At 37.7% G+C, this 17,566-nt stretch overlaps 1 protein-coding gene across 3 annotated transcripts in view; it reads right to left on the bottom strand.

Moving 5' to 3' along the window:
- Exoc4 (exocyst complex component 4) overlaps nt 1-17,566 on the bottom strand; it is a 724,890-nt gene that overhangs the window by 622,320 nt on the left and 85,004 nt on the right. For all 3 annotated transcript variants that reach the window (XM_011241262.1, NM_009148.4, NM_001347089.2), the window contains exon 7: nt 3,703-3,877. In XM_011241262.1, the coding sequence (XP_011239564.1) occupies nt 3,703-3,877 (175 nt within the window). The remainder of the gene's footprint in view (nt 1-3,702; nt 3,878-17,566) is intronic.

The raw sequence follows: 17,566 nt of genomic DNA, 5'->3' as shown, positions 1-17,566 counted from the left end.
TGGCTCTATGGATAAAACTCTACATGAAAACTAAATGAAACCCCTTCCTTGTCCTAAACCTGCCAGCGAGCAAGACATTTCCCAGACAGGGACTGTGACTGTGTTAGAGTGGAGAATGTGCAGGAACCTCGTGGATTCAATATTTCCTTTTGGAGTAAAAACACTGTTTCAAAGTTAGACTACACCTATGGCTTTACAACTCCATAAAGATATTGTAGAAACTATTCTTTACAGTTGACCTTAGCCAACAGTCTGAGAAGCAGTAAAGCCTGTACCTTTAAGCGAGTAAACATTGCAGCATATCAGCTGCAATCCACTGACGCCGCTAAAATACATCACTCTGTGATGTGAAAATACAAAATCCAAATCTCCATTTTAAACTTTGGAAGGAATAATTCACTTAATAACCCAGAAATGCCTACTGTAACAATTTATACATTCCAATATTAATGCCTAATTGAATTTAAGTTGCTTCATTATTACCATCATTTTTTTATTTTTTAATACATAAATCTTGTTCCTTTTCCTTTTTTTAAGATATGATCTCTGCCATATAAGTGAGGTGTTTAGTTATTTATATTTAATATAATTGTATACTTAGTATAAACCTTTTTATTTCCTAGCCATATCATCTTGGCTTTGTTCTTTATCTTTTCTTTCTCCTTTGCTCTTTTTTCTTCCTTTCTTGACATCAATTTTCTTCCTTTCTTAGTTTTTCAGTGATCAATTTTATCTTCTCTGGAAAACTTTTTAGCTATTTATACATTCTATTGTTTTAGTGCACCAGTAATTAAATTTTGTATTCTGAAGTTATTATAGTGTATCCTAAACATTATATATCTTCACGTATGCTGTAAGAAACTTTTATCAACACAGATTTATTTACCAGAAAAATATTTCTAAAACTATTGCTATATAATTGACTCCATATATATGATAAAAATATCATATATGATTAATAGCTTTCCTTTAAACATAAAGAAAGCTCATCAAAGGATAAAAAATTCAATAAATAAGGAAAATGATATTTCACTGTTACCCACATATTTTTTCCTGTAGTTACCATATGTTACCACTTTCCTTCAGCTTAGAAATCTTTCTATATTTCTTAAGTGCAAGTCTAAATACTTTTAGCTTCAATTCATTTTAAAATGTCTGTTTTACCTTTACCTCAAAGGATAATTTCAATTGATACAACATTCTATCTATTGATACAATATTCTAGATTCACAATTTTTTTCTCTGGCACCTTCAAGATAGCATTCACTGGTTTCTGGCTTATGCTGACACTGAAGTCAGTGGTTATTTTTATGTGTCCCCCATAGTAGTATGTCCTTTTTCTTCTCAGGCTATTTTTAACATTTTTGTCCTTTGGTTTTCAGCAAACTGACATCTAGTGTTGATTTTCTTTGTGTTAATATTGCTTGCAATTGGTGGACTTCTTGATACATGGGTCTATATTTTCAATAATTTTGGCCATTATTTCTTCTGGCAATGTTATGCTCTAATCTTCTCCCTCTACCACTGCAATCACATAATTGTTAGATGAAAGAAACTGTATCAGGGAAACTAATGGCTTTACTCATTTTTTGGTTTAGGTCTGATACCACTCTGTGTGGATGGGTTTTAATGATCTATGATCAGGTTCACTGATCCTCTCTAGAGTATAAAATTCACCATTTATTCCAACTGGTGATGTTGTCATTGCAGATACAATTTTTTGTCCATTTTTATCCTGCATATGAGTCACGCAGTCACACTTTTGAATGGTATTATAACTGCATGCTAGACGTTGTGCATATGCATCATTGTTGGGAATCTGATTCTTTTATACTAGTTAAGAGAGAGTTTAGATGTTATTCAGGTACTTCATAAGGGGATAGCTCAGTTCAGGAGGGACTCTGGAGGTGTACTGTATGAGTTAACCTTTGTTCTGTGATTAGAAGGGCTATGTATGTTCCTAAGGCATAAAGTCACATCTGAGCCACAGGAGCCTTTGGCTTGTTCTCTCCTCATTCCCAAGCATTTGCACATACTTTCAGAATCTCCAATCATCAGTCTCTACCACAGTGGTTGTTTCCTGCTAAGGCTTGTAGAACAAGTTTGACCAAGGGATCAGTCAACTCTACACTAACTTCCTAGGGCTCCTTCTGCATGCAATTTCCTGCTCTCCAAACTCTATTCTTCACACATTTCATAAGCCTCTACATCCCTAAACTGTAATCCCCGATTCCTCTGAAAAGATCATCTTTTGGACTTCATTTCTCTATGGTGATAGCTTGAAAAATACCCATCAGAGGAAGAAAGAAAAATATGGAACTAACCTCACTTGCTCTCTGCTTTCTGTTATTTAACCTGAGTCAATTTGGATTTATAGTTCCTTACTACAAAAGGTAATTTCAACATAGCCAGAACTATAGGGCCAGAATTCCCTCAATATTTGAAATTGCTTTAACATGTTAATAACATGAAAAATACATTTCATTTCTAGGTAGCAAACATTCCTATAAGCAAACCAGCATGGAAAGCGTTAAATAAGCAGCTCCACCCATAGAGATATCGTCACCAATAAACACACATTTTTCAAGCACCTATTTCAGGTACATAGGAATTGATATATTAGTAAAAAGAATCCAAAAAAAAGTAGATTCAATCCATTTAAACTGAGCAAATGCACATCACCTCACTCCCAAAAATAAGTCTAGAAAATGAGTTACTAAGAATCAATCTTATTCAATCTACCAGGAGCGTGCATATATTCTCAAAAATGACTACAATTTGCATTCATGATTTATTTATCACTGCAAACATTCCTATTTTCTGTGCAAATGATTCCATTCCAACAGCTACATTTTTCAATTCTCCACATGTACTTACTCTTTTTAATACTAAGTAGATATTACCATTTCTATTTAGCTATGTCAAACTTATTTTGGCTAACTCTTAATTGCATTTCTAATTTTCATCTAGCCAAATCAAATCTATTTTGTCGGCAGAGAGAAAAATATAATGCAGTTTCTAAATGCCATGTCAGCAGTACCACATCAAACAGTCCTGCGATCCCTTTGACTGTCAACAAATGAGAGTGATGCACTTGCAACCGTGGACTTATTTTCATCTCTCAGAATAAGCTCCTGACCTGTCATTAACCCAATGCCTGAAAAGGTGGTTGTAAGAAAATACTAAAATTAAGAACAGCCATGTTCATAAAATAGCTTTAAAACATTTTAATATTTATTATCTCTCCCCCACATATACCTGTTCTCTTTCTTTTAAAACAAGGTCTCATTTCATAGGCACAGTCAGCAATTCACTCTCTATAAATCCCAGAATGGCCTCAAACTCTTGATATTCCTATATTAACCACGCAAGTTTCTTATTAGCTAAACATATGACTAATTTCAATGAAACAAAAAAAAACCAAATGAATATAGAGTATATTCATAGAGTATATCTTTGAGTGCTATATATTGAGAATCAGCGATTATTCTTAGAGCCTGACACCCCCCCGTAAAATAATAACAATAATAACAACATTAGAAGTCCTTTGAAAGATGACAGAAATGACATCATCCCCTTTCTCTGAAAGCGTTACTTCCTTATCCAGTTTGTGCTTCCTACGGTAGTAACTGAGGCATCTGTTTTCTATTTCTCTACACTGTTGTCCCAGTCAAGATGGCAGCCTCTGTACAAAGGCCTTACCTGCAGCACATCCTGGATCTTCACCCACACATCTGCCATGTCATATAATTTGATCTCCTCCTGCTGTGTTAGCTGGGTCCCAACAGAGTCCTGGAGGTACCCCAGGACCACTGAGTGTGCAGTGGCTACGGCATTAAACTTATCAAACAACAGTTCCAGCAGTTCTAGGAGTAACCTGTGGAGAAACAAAACAGAACAGAACAAAACAGTCACATAAATCCATACCATCACAGAGGAATGGTTTACACTGGCCTGCAAGAAAAAAATCATCAGCTCTAGTGAGAAGCACAGACCAAGGTAAACAGACAAATGTCACATTCCAACAGATTTGATTTGCAACAGCTGCATGATCTAAGCAATCTTCTAAATGTATCTACTCAGATTACTGTCACTAAGTGATGATGACTTAAGAGTTTATGAATCCATTGTAAAACCCCTAAACTAGCAGCCTAATAAGCACAGCTCTTTTTAGCATATTTGAGAGTACAGAATTGTAACTATTCTCTTTTCACATAGGTGGTCTCCAATGAATTCTGGCCAATTTTTCAGACAGCAGTTCAGATGGCACACAGAATATGATACTCAGTAGCAATAAATGCAGGGCTTTGGTAAGGACACTAATCCTGTTAGTCATGGGAAGCTGTGCTTTGCTGTCATTCAAATGCATAGCCTGAGGTGTAGGGGGAAAATAGACACCTGCTAAGCAATCTGACTCTCACTACAGGGTGCAGCTTAGGCATTCACATTATCTCATTTATCAAAGTGAGATATGCTGGACACATATTATTACATCGATTCTATATACTCAAGGACATAAAATGAGGTTGCCAAGCAGCTGGTCTCAGAACAATAGTTGATTTCCAAGCTAGTGCATTTAGCCACCTACCTCTCACTACCATTCTAGAATACAGATGTGTATTTAAGAAAAAAGTACAGAGATTTTTGTCATGGATACAAAGTAATTCCTCTACCATTGATCTTTATAGCTTTACTGATCACAAAGACACAGAATGACTTCCTCCCCTAAACTTGGAGAGGAGTCCAACTGAGTTTTAAGGAACATTTGTTAAGGTACACATGTGGCTTACATATGTACCTTAACAAATGCAGGACACAGTTATCGTTTTGCAGGTATTCTGCCTCCCCTCTCCAGTACCATTTTTTCAAATTGGATTCTACACTATATATTGCTATACTCAACAATACTTAGAAGATGGTTAGGAAATATTTGCTGAATACATTTAATGACTATATCATGAATGAAGATTAAAAACCTTGGAATGTGAGCTTCAGTATATGTTTCTATGTTCGGAGATCCTGAACAAACTGATAAGCCAACTTGCAAAGTAAAAGAGCAGCACAAAGGTGCTTTACAGAGGTGTCAATTAACAAGACTTTATGGCCGTAAGTGGAGGCTGCAACTATAATCTCACAAAAACGCACAGCACGTTATCTATTCCTATGTCTTCTTTATTGCCCAATTGTTTTAATTAATGTGCCAATGTGACAGCCCATAACTATGCAATGATAAAACTCTAATATCTATTTGACATTGCAATTTCAATGAGAGAGAATCAATAGAATTTATGTAGTGCTCCCAGACTGCAGTATACTTGCATAATCTAGGAATAACACATTGAGTAGGTAAACAGGAGCCATCGTACCTTTTGAAAGAAAACTCTATCCTCTCAATGTTAGCTCAGATTTATACCTACATGTGCCACATTTTTCTGTTTTAAAGAGCCATATACAACAGCGGAGAAAAGTTGGCTAAGTAAACATAACAGTTAAAAACAGTTAATTCAGTATTAAGAAAATATTAGTATATGCTTGTAACTCAATCATACACAGTAAATAGTAGGGCAACCCAAGTTTCTACTTAAAATTGCTATTAAGGACAGTAGACTATGGCTACAAAGAATGAGCCTGCAAACAATATGTAAAACAAGGAGCATTAAAGCAATGTATTAGCTTTCATTAACTGGTTCTCGTAACGCTCTTGATAATGAAATCTCTAGGTTGTTATATTTCTGTTATTGTTTGTCATGAAGGTAGTTATATGACCAAATGTCCCTTCTGACAAAATGAAACGTTAATGGCCTTGCTGTACTTAGCATTGTTTGAAAACACAATTGATGGCACTGGGAAGTCTAGAGGACACTGTGGTCCAGGACTTGCAGTTCCGACAGAACATGAAAAGGAAAGCAGTGCAATGGTTGGCTCTATGACCACTGCCCTCCGCTGCTGTGCATCCTATCAGCCAGGCTCCCGAAGAGCATAATCAGCAGGTGCAGCTCTCTCTCAGAAAAGACCCAGTGAAGAAACGAGATGGGATATCAGATACAGAGTTTCTGTTTACACTGAGGAAATGGCATCCCTTAATAAAATAAAACCTGACACAGGACCAGCTTCAGCCACTCGTGTAGGCTCAATGTCTCGAGGCAGGCCCTCTACTCCAGTACAATCATCAGAGCTACAAAGGAGAGGGGAAAGTGCAGCATTCGCTAGAAGGCTATGGGCCAGCCTTGTGACAGCTCTACAGGCAGCTCTGCCTATGTGGAGCTAAGAATCCATTCAAAGCAGGAAAGCTCAGCCTTGCTTTACAACACAACCATAAATAGTAACAGACCTGCAGCTACAAGAGAAAAACTTACTTTTTCATATCATGAAGAATGAGAAAAGGTGATACAAAAAAAATGGGAAATAAAAGCTATCAACCACAGCTTGATAGAGGATGTGTACCTAGAATATCTATAAAAAAAAAAAAAAAAAAAAAAAACTCCAGTGTGCCAGTGTCACTTGTAATTTTAAATAAAGAGTAAAAATTGAAATGCAAAAAAATGTAAATGCATATTGTTGTTGTGAAAAAATACATGTTAATAGCAACTGAGCAACACAAAGATATGTAACATTATTAGTAATAAGTGAATTGAAATCAAAATCAAAATGAGAAAATATTTTTATCTACCAGAATAAAACAATAAAAAAGGCAAACAGCAAGTATTGTAACTGTCATACAAATTTCCTCAGATTATAAACTGGCACTTCCTCCATAGAACAAGCTCTCAAATTTCTCAAAACATTAAATACAGAGCTGTCATATGGACTAGAGATTCCATACTTAGAATACCCATGTAATTGATCAGAAAACGTAGGCACACAAAAGCTTGAATACAAATGTTCACAGTACCATTAGTGACAACAAGCAAAATAATCCAATGTTTTTTTACTAATAAGTGTAAGTATAATATAAATGTGCACTATATTGGATAGTACATAAAAAACAAAACAATCTATGAGACAGCAAGAACAAACTGAAAATATTCTGGAAAAAAAGTTGAAGATGACTGCCTGTTTAGATGAAACATCTCAAGGACAGAAAAAGTCATAGATACACTAGTGGTTTTTAGAACAGGAAGAAATCAACTCATAAAATGACAGCTTTATAGCTGGAACCACAGCAATCAAAGCCTGTCATTATAATAAAAACATGTCACTAATCATTAACAGAATGCCTGATAGTAAATGTTATGTGTTGATTCATTTTTGATTCAGTTTCACGGGTTCACCTAATAGTTGTTTGGACTCATGAGCTTAGGCAGAACTTGGAAGGGAAAAGACCCATGGACAAAACACAACCCTAAAGACATGTATCCAGTGACTTGGGCTCCACTTTCTGGCTGCATCACCTCCCAACAATGCCATCATGTTATGAATTCATCAAGAGATCAATCTATTGTTCGGGTCAGAACTCTTGAAATTTAATACCAGTATATCAAGAAGATAGTTTACTAGTTGTCTAGGTATTTCTTAGTTTAACCAAAATTAATGACTGCATTTATTCAAGAAGTGAAATGTAAGCTTTCTGAATTACATTCCAAAATAGCTTAAGCTCTAACAGCAGCAGCTATGTCTTGAGTAAAACAGATAATGAGTGTCTATAGTTCTACTGTGGTAAATAAGAAATACATAGAACAGTGAAGAATGGAATCTAAATATTCAAAACAAAACTATACTGAAAACTTAGTCCTCTGAATTCTGACTGTGGAGAAAAATTAACTTTTTCTTTTGACTCTTTTGGACTTTTTATCCTTCTTTCATAAATAGCACAAAAGAAATAAAATGTTTCTAGTACGGAGGTTCCTCAAAAAAAACAGGTAACTAGCAACCATATGTTCCAGCTAGACTTAGACTATAGCGGGAGGGACAAACCACATTGGTGTAGTCACATTTCTTATGGCACATTTCTTGTATTCACAAGGGTAAGTTATACATGCCCATCAACAATCGAATAGACAAAGAAAATTTGATGTATGTACACAATGAAAGCGGTTTTTATTTTTGTGTGCGTGCACACGCGTACATGAGGCATGATCTTGCCATATAAAGATCGTTCCCACCAGTTTTATGTTACTGAGCTTTCACAGCAAGTGACTGAATCCACTCAATTAAAGGACTGGCACCTACAATGATCCTTTTTCCAACCGTAAAAAGTGAAATTATGCATTTTTTTAGAAAAAAGAATGAAAACATTAAGTGAAACAAACCTGATTTGGAAAGACAACTATTATATATGTTGTCTCACATGAGGAATACAGAATCTATTCTACACACCACACCACCCACACACACACACACACACACACACACACACACACACTTTTCCAAAAGTCTCCAACTGTAAAGTCATGGATTCCTACCTGATCTAGGAGCCTGAGGTATGAAGTCAGAACACAGAGCAAGCCAAGGTGAATGAACAGTAATAAAGAAAGCAAAGGGCTCCATAGCCTCTGTCTGGTATTCTGGCTTAAGCAGCACCAATGATGCTATTTTCTTTTGAAAGAGAAGAGAATGAAAAAGATGAAGAAGTGGAAGAGAAGTGGAGGTGGAGGAATTAAGTCAAAGTATAAATTTAGAAGGAAAACTGTTGGGAGAGATCTGGATATGCTAAGTTTAATGGGCCATGTCCTTAGGTACTTGATATGCAAGTCAGGAGCTCAGAAGACAAGCAGGTACTAGAAATGTGAAAAACATAAATATTTGAAAGGTGCCATGAGGCAGAGATACTTTGCAGAGTTTGGTATGCACAGGAGGGCCAGAGCCAAAACTCCTGGGAAAAAGCAGCATTGGAAAGGGGTGATTATGGGCTGTTACACAGAGAAACCCTGTTTAAAAAAAAATCACAAAGAAAGAGAGAGAAAAAAACAAAGGAAGGGAAGAAGGGAGGAAGGGAGGGAGGGAGGGAGGGAGGAAGGGAGGGAGGGAGGGAGGGAGGGAGGGAGGGAGGAGGAAGGGTGGAAGGGTGGAAGGGTGGAAGGGTGGGTGATGATTAGGAAGATGCCAGAGAAGGAGGCTAGAGCCATTTTTAGAAGACAATGGAGGAGAGAGTTATCAACAAAGTCAAGGGGTTTTGAGAGGTCAGATACAGGAAAGAGAAATTTACAACCTACAGGTTACCCAGTCTTTCAGGGAAACAGGGAAGGTAAACTCAGGAGTAAATGGCTCATAACAAAGGCAGATCCCTTCCCTGCATGTAGCCTGTATATATCCTACCAGCTAGCTAGAGGATAGCCATGACTTCTCTCAGGTTCCTCAATCAAAATTCCCTACCTGCAAAGAGATTAAGGCAGCAGAATTTCATCTCTGACACTTGGCGAAAATAAGACATATAATAAAACCCAGTTCTCTTATTCCTCTGTTTACTGCAGACAAAACGATTATAAATGATGCCTGGCATTTACCAATTCATCTCTCTCTCTCTCTCTCTCTCTCTCTCTCTCTCACACACACACACACACACACACACACACACACACACACAAACACACACACAAGCATAAACATACACTAAATAAATGAATAAATAAAGCAAGCACATACAGCAAAACCCGCCCAACAAAACAAACAAACCATGCATGTGTGGCCTCCCAGGTAACAACACTGGTCTAGAAGTGACTGCAGAGCCCTATTTTGTGCTTCTTTGTAGCCACACCTCCCTGTCAACACATGGCCCAAAGTCCAGGTTCTTTGGGAAAACCAGGAGAAAATGGTCAAATTTTGTGGCATCTGAAATCATAAGGAAGAGAATGACTAATGTAGGATTGGAATATTATCAAGTCTAGAACTCGAGATGCCAGTCTGGGATCTTTCCTCAGTTTGCAGCAGGCAGCAAAGTTGTCCAGATGTATGAGAACCTTAAGTCTCCAGAACAGGAGTGAGAAAAGGCACATTACAGACAATGAGTGATATAAAAACATGTGATCTATGATACAGCCTCCTAATTTTAGAAGCCCAAAATAAAGTTTTCCACACAAAACTGTGTTCTCAAAAAGTATTACTTTATCAACCAGAACACAAGAACATAAGGAAGGACAGTTCTGTGAGCTGAAAGGTACATATATACAATTACCTGGCAGGTTTTAAAAATGCCTTCAACATGAAGGGAAAACATTCGTTCTCCCAATGCTGCTCCTAACTTCCTACCTGAAGCATCCCTGTGGTTCCCATCTTCAAGTGCCACTGTGCAAAAAGGCAGAGGGCTAAAAAAGGAACTGTCAGTCTTGCTCTAGAACACAAGAACCCATGGCACAAAGACACTCCATCAAGCTGCAAATAACGTCCAGTATTTATGGTGAGATGAGGCTATCCGAATCTAAATGTAACATCCTGGAAACCTCGGATTAGGCTGGGAAACCCAGGTAGACAGCCAAGAAGCTGCCTTGTGTGGTCACACAGGAGGCATGAATGCAGAGAATCGGTTCTGTTCTACTATCTGTTTGCTGAAATCTTAATATCAGAGTTCTGCATTTTCCCACTGACAAAGGCAGTAACCACAGAGTATTTACCTCACGACTGTTATGCTCGAGACTCAGAGTTAATATTTTATATGAGCATTAAACAAATCAGTCATCAACTGTTTCCTATCAAGATGGTCTTATCTTTGCTGGCCTGTATCTCACAGAAACATTTTCTTAATAAGCTCCGATGGCCTAGTATTATCTTTCATTTTAAACAAGACATAGTCTCCAATTAATCTTCAAAGTTATCTAAAAGCTACTTTTAAAAGGCAGAGAGATGCTTTTTACAACTTATTACTTCATGTAAAAAGAATACTATTTGGAGAAAGCTAACTAACTCTCCCTCTGCACTATGAAAGAAGAGGGGCTAGCTACTACTGGTACACAGTGAACGAAGAGGAGCAATGAATGGCCCTGGCTCTGGAAGGTTCTTTCCCTTCCCTCTTCACCAAATAAGGCTTCTGAATTCAGGAGCGATGACCTTGAATGAACTTCTAATTCTGACATGTGGCAAGTTAGTAACCAAATTAAAAAACAAACTCAAGCCTTCTTCCTTTTGAATTAAAATATCAATACCATTCTCTTAAAGGCATCTTTCCCATCCCCAAAACAGTATTCATCACAGTAGAACATTAAAAACAATTACCCATAAACTTACTTCTGTGTGATAACATACCTTAAGGTTTCAGGTTTTTTAGTACTTACTTGTGTGTAACTCTTATTTCAAATGTGCAAAGCCACTTGAGGAATTTTTGAGGTAACTGGATTTGAGTCTCAAGTGAGCCAATCAGGATCCACTTCTGAACTAGTCCAGTAATCTCTTAGAGGCCTACCATGGACCACAATGCAGGGGGCATACGAAAGGAAATGAGTACATTATGACAAACTTTTCCACATTCCGAGGAAAACCAAAACTCGGGTCCAGAAAAAGAGGTAGAAACCAGTGTATATAAATAACCCAAAGAAAAACTTACATGGTGAAAGAAGCCACTTCTAATATTAAATCTACCACCAGCGAGTTTCTGAACTATCAGATTATTACAGATTTCACATTTCCTTGAACAAATCTTGGATTAATAATAATGTCCCTCCTATGTTGACGACAGTTTTGAGACTACCTGAGTGACAGAGCAGATGGCAGCATGCTTTGCAAACATCAGTGCACACGCACAGTCTGATGGCTCTGTACCCAAACTCCAGATTACTTATTCCCACTTGCTAGTAAAATACGATTTTCTTTGCCACTTTATCACAGTTATTTGTTAGAAGAATTGGGTATGATCCTAAACCACAAACGCAAAGTTACAAGCTCACTAACCTATAACAAGTGGGTAGGCTAAGAGCTAGAGGAACCATAAGTGAAGGGGTTTCCATCACACCTGGCACTGCTTCTACACATCACCAAGAGATATTTCTCACTTGATAACAGTGTCTGTCTGTCTGTCTGTCTGTAAGGTGACCTTGATGTAGCATGAGGGTGACATTGAAATAGTTACACTAATCCATGAAAGAGATTACAAACATTATTAACTTAGCTGGTCCAATCTCTAAGCCAGATACATGAGAGACAGAAAGAGCAGATTAGTAATTAACTCTGTCAAAAGTAAAACAAAGCTTTAAGAAATTTATTATTGAGAAGTACCTCCAGCCCATTCAATTATAAGCCCCTTTTCCAGAGACTATAAGCAAAAAGACAGCTCTTCAACTCCAGATTTACAAAATTACTGCTATTACTAATTCATTTCATCTGTTACAGAGCTGTTAGTAATTCACTTAATTAAGTCTTACTAAAAGTAGAGAGAAGTAGGTTCATCCATGGTAATGAATTAGCCACCTTAGTTAACAAGAAGTCCTACACTTAACACAATTATTTCCTTTCATTTGTTTAAAAAAAAATACAGTTATAAGTTATACATGCTAGTTAAAGAATGGTGGAGTTTTTTCACGATTTCCTGGTTCCCTTCAATATTTAATAGCAGGGTGTATTTAAGGCATGTTCTCACTGATACGTGTAATCAAAAGCACAGATTCAATCAAACGGAATCATAATCACTGAAGTTAAATTGACTTGCTTCCCGCTTGCTTTGATTTGAATTAACTCTTCATCTAAATCACACCGAGGCCCTTCCCGATTCCAAGCATGTCCAGTGCTACATGCAGTGCCTGGGAATGGCTACAAGAAGCCACGAGGACAGATGCCTGACCTTGCTTCAAAGCTGCTCTTGAATGACTTTTCTGTAAAAATAAAATGACCAATTTCTACCAAGTCTTGCATTTTAGACACTCAGGAGGAGAGTAACTAATACCGAAAGAAGAGATGAAAGAAAATGTTATTATTTAAAAAGGAAACACATGCCTGGAAGGTCTAAAGAAAATCATGATAAATATTTCATTTCTTTCTCTTTCTACAAATACTATAGTTGTACTATGAAGTTAACCTTGGTGGATAAGCATTGGATGGAACACAGGGCCCCCAATGGAGGAGTTAGACAAAGTACCCAAGGAACTGAAGGGGTCTGCAACCCTATTGGTGGAACAACAATATGAACTAACCAGTACCCCCAGAGCTCATGTCTCTAGCTGCATATGTATCAGAAGATGGCCTAGTTGGCCATCACTGGGAAGAGAGGCCCCTTGGTCTTGCAAACTTTATATGCCCCAGTACAGGGGAATGCCAGGGCCAAGAATCAGGAGTGGGTGGGTTGGGGAGTGTGTGTGTGGGGGGGGGAATAGTATGGGGGGCTTTTGGGATAGCATTTTAAATGTAAAATAAGAAAATGCCTAAATAAAAAGAAATACCTTTTATACCAGTAGATACTGCTACTGAATTCCGGACTTTAGACCTTAAAAAGATTGTAAAGGTATACATTTTCAAACTTTATAAGAATAGTCCAATGCAAGCAGCAGTGGAGTACAGGCATCCAGAGCCTAGAGGACGATGCATGTGCTACAAAGGGCATGGCTGGAGAAGTGACCCAAGCACTTTGGAGGAGCCCAGAAGACCGTGAGTTGGATCCCAGACATTGGATGGTTGGAGATTGATTTTAACTTTTGATTGTGACTGTGCCCTGATATTTTTTCCTCTTGAAGGAAGTTTTTTTTAGTTAAGCCCACACACAGTTAAGAGACTTTTAATTGTAAAGACTTTGGATTTTAAGAGAGATTGAAATTTTAAGAATTTGTAAAGACTGTGGAACTTTTAAAGTTATTTAGATCTCGGGGATGAATAAGAAACTAAGGGTTGAGGCTTACCAGTGATGTGTTTGTGTGTCAAGTTGACAAGGGGTCAATTGTACTGGCTAGTTTTGTGTCAACTTGACACAGCTGGAGTTATCACAGAGAAAGGAGCTTCAGTTGAGGAAATGCCTCCATGAGATCCAGATGTAAGGCATTTTCTCAATTAGTGATCAAGGGGAAAAGGCCCCTTATGGGTAGGACCATCTCTGGGCTGGTAATCTTGGTTCTATAAGAGAGCAGGCTGAGCAAGTCAGGGGAGGCAAGCCAGTAAAGAACATCCCTCCTTGGCCTCTGCATTAGCTCCTGCTTCCTGACCTGCTTGAGTTCCAGTCCTGGCTTCCTTGGTGATGAACAGCAGTATGGAAGTGTAAGCTGAATAAACCCTTTCCTCCCCCCCCCCCCAAAAAAAAATAGTCCAATGCAGTTTTGAAAATGCTGTAGCCTTCGCAGGCTGAGAGATAGGAGAGGTGGTGGGAAATGGGACAAATATTAACCTTGAAAAGAACCATAACTATAAAGTGGATAGTGATCAGTGTTAGAATTATTCACAAGCACAAAGATCATCCTGTAGATCGGTTACAGGACAGACACACAGCAGACAGACATGAAAGGAGTGAACTGCACACTATGTGACACAGCACACTACATAGGATCTGATTCAGTCTATGTGGCCCTCCTTCAGAATCATGTAAACAGAGTAGTCCCCACCTATTGGTGGTTTTCCCTCTGACATCAGTTACACATTGTCAACTGCAATCCTAAAATACTAAATAGAATATCTGACAAATAATTTAAGAATTTCAAATCCGTGTGTCATTTCTAAGTAGCAAGATCCCTGGTCTAGAATATCTATTCTGTTTAAAAACTTAGTCACTTAGTAGGTGTGTGTAATCTGTGTGGCTTCTGTATATACACAAGGGAAAAAAACATCAAAAAACTGGAAATAACAAATAGTGAGTTACCCGTGCCCAGCCTCCTGCTGCAGGAAGTATCCTTTCTCTGACTGTGTTTTCTTCACTTTCTTAATTTAGCTTATTTTGAAGCATTGCATCCAGACATAATCCAGGCCATCACAACAAGTTACTGTTATACAAACAAAAACTATAGCCTCACTCATAACAAGAAAAACAAACCCAAACCACACTAGAAGTATCAGTTTTTACCTCTCAGATTAGAAAATATAAAAGTATCTAATGATATACAGTGTAGGCAAGGAAACATAGCAACTCTAAAACATTATCCATAACATGAAAATGTGCATCTCTAAGAAGAGTATACTTGGCAGTACCCATCAAAATTGAATAAGCCACCGGGGCCACTGTAAACCGTGAAAACAACAAGGCAAGGGTCCAGTACTTTTCCTTCCCACATTGAGATGTTGATGTCATGCTAACTGCATAACTAGAAAAACAACTTGGTGCTATCAAATAAATGAGCTTAACAACTACAACTAGAATAAACAACACTGTCTACTTTCAGAAAACAGTGATGGATCTAATAAGCACATGCTTGCACCACACCTTCTGCTTATCCACTAAACCTTATCGTTTTCAACGATATACTGATTTGAGGGAACCTTTCTTCCCCTTTAAACACCACGAGGGCAGTGGCATGTCTCTTGTTTGGCACTTTAGTTTAGTGTATGGTTCATAGCCGATACCCACTCTATGTAGGAGTCCTTCTTTCATTCAGCAATTGCTCTAAGTCAAATGGGAATAAAAAGGGCAACTTAGTTCTCTCTTCCTTCTGGATACAATCAAAAATAAACAAAGGTCTACGAGGACTGCAAAATGGTTTCCTTAGAAGGAGAGAGTTCTCCCTGACAGCCATGGCTCCACCTCATCCCGTTCTTCCTGTAGTTTTCTAGGCCCACAGTTTTCCAGTATAGCAGGGCTTTTGCCTTCAGATGCACAGACTAGAGTAGCTGTCTTCTCTATGCCAACTGCCACCCCTCCCCTGGTTCACGTCCTTATTCATGACAAGATTTAATACAAAAGAACATTTTTTTCCCTTCAATGTTTCCTCTCACTTTTGGTATTTATGAACTATAGAATTTCTTCTGGCTTCTTTGACACAAAAATGATATATAAATCTCATTGGCTAGATTACTGGAAATAATAAGACAGCAAAGATTGAAGAAATTGGTTCTAAGTTACAGAGGCTGCATTGGCCATCTGAAGTTGAAGACATGCCTTGCCTTTGCAGGGGTGTTAGGAGGAACAATGGGTAGCAAATGGTTGTGCTAGGTTATCAAGGCATATATCACCTTGAATTAATGCTTACCATATTACTAATAACAGCCTAACAACTACTGAGCATTTTCCTAAACTGTGTGAAGAAGCTTATCAACACTAAGAAAACCAAAAAGATAAAATATTTCTCCTATGAATAGAAAACAGGTAGTTTGGGAAATAAACATATAAAATAAAAAAAAAAAAGTCCCCCAAAATGAGATTTGGTTTTGTTTTGTTTTAAGATGATGAAAGAAGGATTCTGGCTTTATATAAATTAAAGCAAGATGGAATTCAACAGCCTTATTCAATCTCCATTTCCAGCAAAATACCACACAACATTAACTCTCTTTGCATAAGACAAATGGAAAGAGGCTGCAATGCATCACAGCCACAATGTATTTAACAAGATGGAGATGAACAATGAAACTTCTAGGGAAACTTACAACACTGATGCCTTGCATTTGCATAAAAATGTCTTAGAGTAAGTTATTTCTTTAGGGTGGGGCCAGAGAATGCGCACGCACGTTGGGAAAGGATGGAGACTGTGCTTACGGGAAGCAGGTTCTTGTATCACCTGCTATAGCAGCCTGGAGGGATAAAAGAACACTGATGGTGGCACTAATAATGTCACTGTGCTTTAACTCCCTCTTAAACAGATATTACTAATATCTCAGACACAGAGAAACCAGGAATGCCTCAAGGAGTAATTTGATAATACCCTTTTTAAAGTTCCAAGCCTCTGGAAGCAACAATGCTAGTCATCTCTGAATGACTGTGGTTAACTCAGGGGAATTAATTCTTGAGGAATACCAGAGGTCGGCTCAGAATTGTCATTCATTTGGAATCTGGGTCCAAGAATTTAGTGTTTGATCCAGTAATATGGTTTACCCCAAATTACTGTTTTCTCTGTAATATTTTATTTCATAATAAACAGTTTTGGCCAAAAAAAAAAAAATGCAGACTTTAGCTTTTATAAAATGGGATTATGTCAAAGAGGAAAAGAAAAAAACAAATGCCAAAACATGAACCATTTGTTTGCTTAATAGCCCATGTACCGTGCCTACCAAACCAAAAAAAGAAAGAAATGAAAAGAAAAATCTTTAAAATACTAAATAAATAAGTAAACAAACACATAAAGGAGGAGAAATAAACAAAGAAAGAAGGAGAAGAAAGGAAGGAAGGAAAAAGTCCCTCTACTGCTGACTCCTTCCTTCCAGAAAGCTATTTAGAATTTTCTAAGGCAAGGAGCTGGCTTTCTGCTTCTACTGATGTAATCTGCATTCGTGAATTCTGGAAACAGCTGAGGCAATACAAGAGGAAGAGGTCAAAATCCTATGAAAGACACAATGTTTTTAGGGCAACTATAATGAGAGCTGCAGGAAAGTTATTGATCTGTGCCCTTTGCTTTATTTCCAGTATATATTATAGTAATGTTATTTCCCTATGAAAGTTCAGTCTATCCATCTGGGCACTTGGAACAACAGAGCAAATAGCAAAGCAGAATTTTCGAGTATTCATTAGCAAAGAGTCAAAAGGTCTTTGCAGAAATCCAGGCACCAAGCAAAGAAAGCAGAAACGTGAAGTGCAATTCTGACT

This window comes from Mus musculus, chromosome 6, assembly GCF_000001635.26.
Source record: "Mus musculus strain C57BL/6J chromosome 6, GRCm38.p6 C57BL/6J".
Classification (NCBI taxonomy): Eukaryota; Metazoa; Chordata; class Mammalia; order Rodentia; family Muridae; genus Mus; species Mus musculus.
This window is presented reverse-complemented; position numbering and strand designations above follow the sequence as displayed.